Consider the following 10,613-nt stretch of genomic DNA (forward strand, 5'->3'; position numbering starts at 1 on the left):
GAGAGAGAGAGAGAGAGAGACAGAGAGAGAGAGAGAGAGACAGAGAGAGATTCTCTGTGTGGCCCTGGCTGTCCTGAAACTGACTCTGTAGACCAGGCTAGCCTTGAACTTAAGAGCTCCGTCTGCCTCTGCCCCCAAGTGCTAGGATTAAAGGTATGTGCCACCACTGCAAGGCTCTACTTTTTCTTATGTTTGAAAACATCTAAACATATCCTCCCAGAATCTCTTTGTACACACACGGCGGGGGGGGACACACAGAGAGACAGAGGACATAGTATCTGTGGCTTCATCCAAGTAAAGATCAAAAATGAAGAAAGGCTGGACAGTGATGGCACATTCCTTTAATCCTAACACTCGGGAGGCAGAGGCAGGCAGATCTCCGTGAGTTTGAGACCAGGTTGGTCTACAAGTTCCAGGACAGCTAGGACTGTTACACTGAGAAATTCTGTTTCAAAAAAAAAAAAAAAAACAAACAAACAAAAAAAGAAGACAATCTGGGGAGACGGTTCAATGTTTACAATGCTTACCTTGCATGCAAGAAAACCAGTGGTCTCCAGAACGCGCGCAAAAAAACAAAACAAAACAAAACAAAAAAAACCCAGACATGGTGGCATGCCCTTGTAATCATACATTGTGGAGGCAGAGGCAGGCATGCCCGAGACTCACTGGCCATCTTAGCTTACTAAGCCCTAGGCCATTAGGGAACCAATCCTGTCTCAAAAAATATGGACAGTGTGAGGAAAAGCATTCCCCCACCCCACCCCCAACACACACACACGCGCAGTCAGGTCTATCTGCCCTGGATTCATTCATGCTTTTCTTGTCAGTGTTCCCTGAACACAGTTTTGCACAGGGTTAGGATTCTAAATAATCTAGAAATGACCGGTGTGTAGAGGATGTGTAGGGGAGAGGCAGACACTCTGCCTTTGGTTTGTTGTTATGCACTGGGATAGAACTCAGGGCCTTGAGCATGGTAAGCCCATACCCCACCTGAGTAGTAGTGCAACCTAACACAGCTTTTCCCACAGCCTATCTGAAGTGTCCCTGACCACGGAGGACCAGAGAGGAAATAAGACTTTGTGAGGCACATTTGTGGATGGGTACGCTTCCTGCCCACAGACTAGGGCGGGGGGCACGCTAGCTAGAGTCACATGGTGCTTTATGGCCACAGAGGGTGCCCCCTAAACACGTACTAGCATGCTGATGGCTCAGTGTTCGCAAGAGATGGGGTTTATAGTGATGAAGGAGGCAGCTTTTGAATAGGCAGATCTTCACGTAGCCCACGACGCTGCTGCCTGGCTCTCTCCCCGCCCCACTTCTCACGGTCTTCCTTACCTGAGTCATCCAGTCGGGACTGACCATGGCAGAAAGCAACTGTGGAAAGGAGAGAAGGTGGTCAGAATGTGAATCCCCCCCCCCCTTTCCCTCAGCTCCAAGGGCCTGCAGTGGCCCTGGCTGGCTGTGCCTCCACCCCACTACTGAGGAGATTCCATGGCAGGGATTGTCATGATGTAGCTTAGAACCTGAAGTGGTTATGGAATCCATTTTGTGGGCTGCAGTCATCGATTTTCTCTTTTAAACATTTATTTTCTCAATGGATACCCAAGTAGAATTGATTCATGTACCACATGCATGACCTCCATCCCCATCAAGTTACACGCCAGCTTCATTGCCCACAGGGACTTCTCGCTCTGCCTGTCCCTTATTAGTGATTCCTCTTCTTAAAAAGGAAATGGAGCAGAATACAGGACAGTACAACACGCCGGCATTGGGAGGGCGTGAACTGCTTTGGGGACAGCAACGTTGCAGACATGGCTTGGTCAGGAAAGAGTTTGTCTTGCAAACACAAGGGTGTTTGTTCAACTCCAGAGCCCATGTGTAAAACCAGACATTGGGCATGCCCTTGTGATCCTAATCTTAATTCTGGGGAGCTAGAGACAGGCGGATACAGTTTGGCCTCAGGAAGATGTGGGGAAGAAGCTTAGCTACAGGGCAAGAGAGAAGGCAGGAACCCTTTGCTCTTCCTCACCTCTGACCTCTCTCTCAGTCCTCTTTCTTTCTGGTTCTGGCTCCCCCATGGGGACTGGGAAAGCCACCATTAGAGGGCCACTCACTTGGCCAAATCACGAGGGCTGAAATGCTTAAAGTAGTGGCTATGGGGAAAGGAGACGCTTAGGTCTGCCCTTTGCTCCTGTGTGACGCAGGGCTGATTTTCAGTCCTAGAGGTGTTCTGGGTTTGAGGGTCTGCTCTGTTGTTTCTGCCTGTGGGCATGGGAAGCACGTTCTCCTATCTTAACCCTTGAAACCTCAGTTTCCCCATCCACAGTGTGGAGGCTATGCTGAGAGATGGAGCTGGACCCCTCTATGTGAAGAGCTTAGCCTAGTGCCTCCCAAGCCCGTCTCAGTGTTCATAGATGGGGTTACTGCTGTTTGGGTGGGGCAGGTGTGGCCACAGACCTCTGGGGAGCTTTCCCAGTGGGAGGATTCAGAGGGCTTGCTTGGGAAACGAGGAGGGCAGGTCACAGGGCTCTTAATCCGCTGCACTCATTCTGAATATCAGACACTTGGCTAGAGATAGTCAGGGTCTAGGTTGTAGTGGCCTCTGGCTAGCTCTCAGCTTCTCGGCAGCCACTCCCAGGTTTCCTGTTTGGAGATCCAGAGACGACCATGCTTGAACTCCTGACCCTGAGCAGCCAGACTTAGAAACCCCTGGACAGGGCTGGGTTTGAGGACCCCAGGCGCCACGGCTAGACACCACACAGGCAGCATTTGTCCAGCTCAGAAAATTTCCTTAGGAAAGTCTGAAGAGCTGACTCCAGCCGCTGTCCTAAGAAGGAAAGCAGGGTAAATGGGGTGGTTAAGCAAGCCTGGTGACTTGAGTACTACGTCGGATGAGCTGGCACTCATCTGCAATCCCAGCACACCCACGGCAAGAGCAGCAGACACAGAATCGCTCAGCAACTTGGGGTCCAGCTTGCCTGGAGTTCACAGTGCAGCAGCAGAAAATGAGAGGTGTCACCTCAATAAGGTGGAAGGAGAACTGATTCCCAAAAGATGTTTTCTGACCTCTGTGGCACACGCACGCACGCGCGCACACACACACACACATACACCGATAATAAGGAAAGTGATTTGTTGAATTTGTTAAGAGAAGGTAGCTGTGCATTCCAGGGTGTGGCTCATTCTGTTTGGTCCTCACATGAACCATGTTTTCCCTTCTCTCTCCATCACCCTCACTATTACCATGACCACTATCGTCATGTAACTACTATTATTATCACCATCAGTGCTGTCACCATTACTCTCATGGCCGCCACCTCCGTCTCTGCCAGCATCACCATTATTACTGCCGCCATTATCCCCGCTGTCACCGTCTGCACCATCATCACCATCACTATCACCGTTGTTATCACACGACCTCTATCACTGCTGCCACCACCATCACTTGGCCACTCTTGCCATTACTACTACCATCATCTCTGCCACCATCACTGTCATCATCACATTGGTCATCAGCATCTTTAGTTTTCACTCTTCTGGGAATTTTTCGATTGAATCTTTCAATTCTGTCCACTATGCCATTTGATAGGTATGATTGGTTTGGTTCCTGTTTGGTAGAGGAAACTAAGAGAGGTGAATATTTTGCCCATACAGCTAGTGGCCAAGAGGCTGGGCTCTTCCCCTAGGCCAAACTTTGTTACATCAATTCCTGTGTGTTTCAAGCAGTCAAAATAAACCATGGCTAGACTGAATCTGCTGGGTGATGCTGGCAGCTCTCTGAGCTCAGTTCACTGGTCTATAATGTGATGAAGCTCAGTTCCATAATCCTCACTTTCCTCTTGGCCTAACGGTACATAATCTCCAGCCTATGTTTCTAACGAGTCTTAAAGGCGTCTGGCAGAGCAAGACTCGCGGCATGCTGATTCTTTGCCTGTCCACAACCCATTTTCATTCATTTGCCAGTCTCACAGGAACCCACGAACACGCTCCTAGGCCTGAGTCCCGCAGGCTGTGCTCAGCATCTCCCTGACCTCCTCTGGAGCCACACTTCACCTCTGCCCAGTTCCCTCAGAAACTCCTATAGCCAACCCCAATCCAGGACTCTGCTCGTAGATCCTAGAGACTGCAGGGTCATGGGGCATGGAAACATTACCCCATCTCATCCTCTGCCACCCACACCTCTCCTCCAAGCTGCTGGAACAGCACCTAAGGATTCCAAGGCTTTTTCCTTCCCTGGCCAACATCCTGCAGGCTCCCACAATGCAGGGCTTGAACTGAGCAAGCCCAGACAAAGACCTTGGCCAAAGAAGCCACTGTTCCTAGCTCGGTCTCTTGTCTCCATTGATTAAATCCAATAATTTTGAGCCTGCCTGAGCTGACAGGACTCAGAAAGGGTCAGAGGAATCCCTGAGAGCTTCTCTGAGGTATCTCGCCCTTCCTTCTGCCCTGAGCAAGCCTATGATGCTCGCTGTGGTTTCTTGTGCTGCATCTACAGGCTGCGTCTCCCCACTAGTGAGTTTTATTAGCTCTAGGCAATGCTTAACGGTTTTCTTTACTTCTTTCCTTTTTCTGGGGTGGAAGGGGGAGGGTGCAACTTTTAAGACTTCTTTTACTTTGCTTTTAAAATAAATCTGATGAAGCTTCAGATGGTTTTGAAAATCAGGCCGTGGGCTGTGACGCCATCACCAGGGGCTCGGCCAACAGTCTCTAATTTTATCTTTTCATTTGCTGGAACTGAGGGGTTCTGCTTTCTCCCTATGTCTCCCGAGCCCTGGGTGAGGCACATGATGCTGTCTTCAGCGAGACACACACATTCCCGGCCTGAATGGGATGCATCCGGATTATAAATAGCCCCCTAGGACTGCAAGTTGTCTTGTAAAGACCTGCTTGCCAGTAATTTTAAGTATTTTCTGGATTTTGGAATGACTGACACATGTTCATGGCCCTCTGCAATGGATCCCTTACTGGTGGCCAAGCTGTCACAGTTCACAGGGCTACCCTGTAAGGCACTCTGCAGGACAGAACCTGACTCACGGCAGCTGGCAGCAAAACTAAACTCGGTCCTCTGCCTCTGACCCGTTCAGAGGTCCTGCCTGATGTTTTCAACGTGGACATACTGGTTTAGCATCTGGTAGGCACTGGGAGTCAGAGGGAGGGGCTGGAATCTTGGCAATAGCAATAGTAGCTCTTTTATTTTGGTAGGCCCCTTGCCAGCGATCTTCTCTCATGAAGACCCAGTTCTTGCCTAAACCAAGATGCTACTATCTTGCTCCATAGAGCAAGATAACTTAGAAATCGGGATCACTGTGTATGGGGTAAAGAGGCCACCTGATTTCTAAGTTACATGAAAGTGATGGGGGGTCCTCAATATTCTTTTTTTCTCTTTCCCTTTCTCTCTGTCTTCCTCTCTCTCTCTTCCTTTCTGTCTTTGCTTCTTTCTTTCTTTCTTTTTTTCTTTTTTCTTTTGAGACAGGGTTTTTTTCCCCCTCTGTGTGGCCCCTGGCTGTCCTAGAACTTGATTTGTAGAGTAGACTGGCCTTGAACTCGGAGATCTGCTTGCCTCTGCCTCCTCAGTGCTGGGATTAAAGGTGTGCTCCACTCTACCCAGCTAAAACCCACTTTTCTGGACTACCAAACCCAAACAAACATTTATCAGTGGGGTTGTCCTCATTTGATTCTGTCAAAGCTTTCTGGAAACAGAGGTCAGAGCGAGCCAGGATTTGGGGTCTCGGGTAGAGTACCCAATGACACCTTTGGTTATAGCTGATGCCTTTTGCTATGACCAGTGTGCACACACTACCCCCATCTCTGCCCTTCCAGGAGCGACCTGGGAGATGGAGCATGCACAAAGGGCAGAGGGTTTAGATGAGGCAATAATCTCACCATTTTGCTTGCCCCTGACAGCCTCCCCCTTCTTTGTGTGTGTGTGTGAGGGGGGGGTGGTTTATGTAGACCAGGTTAGCCTAGGCCTCATTATGTCTCAGAGGATGGCCTTGAAACTCCTTGATCCTCTTGCCTTCCTCACTCAAGTGCTGGGATTGCAGGTGTGCCGACCTTCACATATTTCAAAGCTCAACGCTGCCGTCTGATCTTGCCGTAACAGCCCTATATAAAATGGGCTGGGTTTGCCTCCACATTCAATTTCCCACATTTGGGAAAACCAAAGTTCCAAAAGGAAGATGACTTGGCCAGAATCACTTACTTAGCTGGAGGTAAGCAGTACTGTGCCTCACACCCACCATCTGACACAGCATGCGGGGTTCCTCTGGGTCCCCTATAGCCCAGGTGTCACTGCAGGAGCGGGCATGTGTTCTGTGACCCAGCGCTGCCCCCAGGCCTCTTCAAGATATAAAATGAGATGTCTACATTTGGAAAGCTTCTGGATTCTGGAGCACATCTGGCTAGAGATCAGGATGAGGACTCACAGTCCCAGAGAGACAGTTCTGTCCTCCTATCTATAGGACGGAAGCTTGTCCTCCAGGAGGCTCCGTGGTCTCCCTCTCTCATTCCCTCCATTGGACCTACGGAGCCAAAGGCCCTCTGCAGGGTCCCCCACCGGTGGCAGGCTTGCTCACTGCCCTTGCCTGTGTGTGAACATCTTCTCTTTTTGTAAGACCTCCCTTATCTATTGCCAACCCATGAATGCCCTTCTACCACCCACAGACAAATACTATCTTTGTTTCAGACCCACCAGGGCAGAGATCTTGTCTCTTTGTTCTCTGTGTATCCAGCACAAAGTAGGTACTCAGCCAGTGTTTGTTTCTGGATGAATCCCCGGAAACTACCGCTATTATCCTTTGAAGCACAGCTACAGGCTTCTGGTGCTTCGTTCTGTTTGCTGGTTTTTGAGGCAGGTTACACACTGTGTAACCCAGGCTGTCCTGGATCTTGTGACCTTTCTGTCTCGGTCTCCTGAGGTCTGGGATTACAATCATGCCCAGCTTAACCCTGTGTTATAGATGAGGAGACCAAGGGCCAGAGACGTTCTTGTCACTCTGGGTGACTAAAAAGAAAGAAAATTAGACCCTCCTTCCTTGCCCTGCACACCAACTGCACACATGTACATGCATACACATAACCACAGAGAATCGGTGCTCCTCGCTGTCCAACTGAATTCCTGTCCTGGTCACTCTAGGAGATCATCCGACCTCTTGATGGAGCCATGCCGAGTGACCACAGGGCTAGTACCAGCCCCTGGCTTCCAGGATCAGTCAGGGTTCTGATCCTTTGTGCTTAGAGCCCAAGACATCCTCGACTATGTATCCTGGGACAGCAGCTCACAGCCTGCTCCTGGCTAACACATACCCAGCCCCTAGGGCTCTTCTTTCCCCGTGGCCTTTACCTCTACCTAGGTCGCTCTCCCCTCCTTTCTCTGCCTAGCTGGTTCTTCTTATCACTTGTGTCTCAGGGTGGCAGAGGTCATGTCATCCTCTTCAAAAGGCCCTGTGCCTGCACAGCCAGGTCTCTATGCTGAGTGAGGGGCCCTCTCATGTGCCTAGGCTTCCAGTCAGTCTCCTCTGAGCCGGGCAGGCCACGGGCCGGGATGTCTGCCTTGGCTCCTGCTGCTGTAAGAAGCTGAGTATCTAAGAGATGCTCAAAACAAGTGTGTAGATGGATGAGTGAGTGAGTGAACATGTTCGTGAAGAATCGGGGAGAAGATCTGTGTGTGACGAGTACCTAAGACCCCTCCCGACTCTGTTCTGCCTTGCCTTGCTTCTGGATGACTCTGATGTCTATTGTGCACTACCTCCACTACGTGCAGGCTCAGAAAAATTTTAAGAGGGGGCACCATGGGACTGACACTCTAATGTAGCCAGGCTGTACACATCTTTGTTTCTCAGGCTTTGGAGTGTCCCCAGCCCTGTGCCTTGACCCCAGGCTCTGACGTGTGGGGTGGCGTCGGGGACCTATTTCTCCTATGGAGGCAGTGGAGCTGTGTGAGGGCAGCATGTTGGGCCGGGTTCTCCGTGTTGCTTACCATCTACTCCATCTTGGGCTTGTCACTCCTGGGTCTCAGTGTTCCCTCAGCGTAAAATGGGGTGATGGGCCCACATCCTGTACTATTCAGAAGCTTACAGAAAAAGAAATGGCTTCAAGAGGATTTCATGAAAGTCAGGCCTGGTGGCAGAGGCCTGTAATTCTAACTCCCGGGGAGACTGAGGCAGCGGAATTGTAAGTTCAAGGCACTCCTGGGATATGGAGTGAGTTCGTGAGTTCAAGGCCAGCTGGTCATTGTATGGAGAACCTACCTCAAAAAACTGGGGGCCAACGAGACGGTTAAAGTGGGTAAAGGCTCTCTCTGGCAAGACTGATGAGCCGAGTTCTGTCTTTGGGACCACGCAGAAGGAGAGAACTGACGCTTGCAAGTTGCCCTCTGACCCAGTGGCACAAGTGCACACGCACACACACACATGCACAAATAAATGTCTAAAAACATTTTTTAAAAGTAAAAACTGGCAGGATATTGCTCAGTGTTAGCTTGCCTAGCATGTAAGGCCCTGGGTCCAACCTAGAACCATAAAAATAAAAATAAAATTATGAGCTGTGACCCCTCCCCGCCTGCCCCCAGCACCATGAGATTGCTTTCTACCTATAAGTTCTAACTACACACAGAGACCATGTCTTCCCCGACCTCCAGATGATGCCGCTACGGTGGGGGTAAAGGTTTGCCTCCATCGCTCCTGGACTCCGGGTTCCACAGGGCTGGGGTACCTGTTAGTCTTCTAAGGAGCCCATTCCATGCCCAATGGGGAGCCTGGGTGAATCTAGCCTCTCTGTGTGTGGGTCTGAAGCTACAGGGGAGGACTGGCTTGTGGGGTGGTAAAGGCTTGGCTTTTGGGATTCTAGAGACCGAAGAAGCAACAGCAATGTTCTGGTAGTGTCCAGGAAGTGAGTCAAGGATTGTCAAGAAGGCACTTTGTACCTCTTGTTGTAATATGCACAAGGGATATATGCATGGCCATCCAAGACATGGTAACATGAATGAAGAAGCCACGTAGTATCCAGGAGAGTACACATACAGTTCTCATACATACACACATTAAAAATGTGTGCACGCTCTCTAAAACACACACACACACACACACACACTCCCATCCAAACTTACACAGCCCCACACTCACTTAGCAGCTGTAGGTGAAGATTGAGTATCTGCGGCCTCAGCCCCTTCTCTGCAAAACAGAATGCCATCTCTTCCTCCCTGCCACACTGGCATCCAGCAACCCTCTCCCTGCCACACCTCTTTATACCTCTTTGTACCCCTGCCCCGATGTAGCCACCTTCTGTGTATGGGAAGATCTTATGATCAAGCTGAGAGCCCAGGGCTTGGGCCTCCAGGCCTAACTCCCATAGCACACCTCTGGCTAGTTGAGCCAACCTCCCCTCTCCTGATGCCACTGATGGCCACCGTCAGAGCCTTGGGTCTAGAGCAAGATTCAGGAGTTGGGGACTCCTTTAGGATGGACCCAGGGTGGCTGTTTGAGCTTGGCATCCGTTCTTCCGCATCCTCGTGAAGGAACTGGTCTGCCCAAGCATCCTCACGTCAGCTTTCTCCCTCCCTGGAGGGGACCAAATAAAGACCAGGCATCCCGGGCGGCACACTGTAGCCCAAGACCGAGTAACTCTCAACAATACAGAGAATCAGGCTGGGCAATCCTGGGGAAGAATGGGAAAGCAGAGTTCAGCTGCGACTGGGAAGTTGACCTGGGCTCTGGCCCTAAACCTCCCCGGTACTGCACATGGGCCCAGAGTCTGACCTGGGAGGAACTGAGGTCTCCTCCCTGTACCCCACGTTGCTCAGGTATCCTGTCTGGCGGAACCTGGCAGAGACTCACCCAGGGTTCCCAGCAGGTACACGGCAGCTAGCAGCACTTGGTGGGAGTCCATGGATGTGGCCTTCTACTGCCTCAGCCTCAGTGAGCTTGGTAGTCAGCCTGGAAAGGTGTCTGGCTCAGTGTCTCACTCTCTGGGAGGGAGGGGGCATGAGCAGAGGTGGAACAGAGAAGCAGGCAGGGTGGGCCTGCGTCACTGCTACCTTGTTTGAAGTTGAACTGTCAACTTCCTCCTGGTGAAACCACCTGCCCCAATTTGAATGGAGGCCCGAGCCTGCCGGCTTCCTGCTTGAGATGCTTAGAGCTGTGATAGTGCCCACTGGCCGTGTTCGTGCCTGGATAGAGCCAGGTGTCCTTGTGAGATGCAGGGCAGGGAGAGGCTGGGCACCCAGAGAGAGGGTATCTTGCTCTAAGGAGAGCTGACCTGAGGTGAGAAGGGTGGACCAGGCAAGGGCCCGAGACAGAGTGTTCTGAGTGGGGCTGGGGCTGTGGGAGGTGGGAAGGGGGTACACTTCAGACACGCTAGCCTTGTCAAGCCCCTCTCGCCTTCCACCCCCACCATGGTGGACTACACTGGAAGTCTGTAGTGTGCTTTGAATCTCTATGTCAGTATTTTCAACCTTCTTAATGCCACAACCCTTAATACAGTCCTTATATGGTGACCCCCCAACCATAAAATTATTTTTGTTGCTTCTTAACTATAGTTTTGCTACTGTTATGAATCTTAATGTAAACGTCTGTGTTTTCTGATGGTTTTAGGCAACCTCTGTGAAAGGGTCATTG

At 50.8% G+C, this 10,613-nt stretch overlaps 1 protein-coding gene across 1 annotated transcript in view; it reads right to left on the reverse strand.

The window, feature by feature from the left end:
* Cd5 (CD5 molecule) overlaps positions 1-9,885 on the reverse strand; it is an 18,509-nt gene extending 8,624 nt beyond the window's left edge. Inside the window, exons 1-2 of the mRNA XM_013354631.1 lie at positions 9,834-9,885; positions 1,336-1,374 (exon numbers count right to left, since the gene is read on the reverse strand). Of these exons, the coding sequence (XP_013210085.1) occupies positions 1,336-1,374; positions 9,834-9,885 (91 nt within the window). The remainder of the gene's footprint in view (positions 1-1,335; positions 1,375-9,833) is intronic.
* Positions 9,886-10,613: the final 728 nt, after the last annotated feature.

The sequence above is a fragment of the Microtus ochrogaster genome, unplaced genomic scaffold (genome assembly GCF_000317375.1).
Source record: "Microtus ochrogaster isolate Prairie Vole_2 unplaced genomic scaffold, MicOch1.0 UNK56, whole genome shotgun sequence".
Lineage (NCBI taxonomy): Eukaryota > Metazoa > Chordata > Mammalia > Rodentia > Cricetidae > Microtus > Microtus ochrogaster.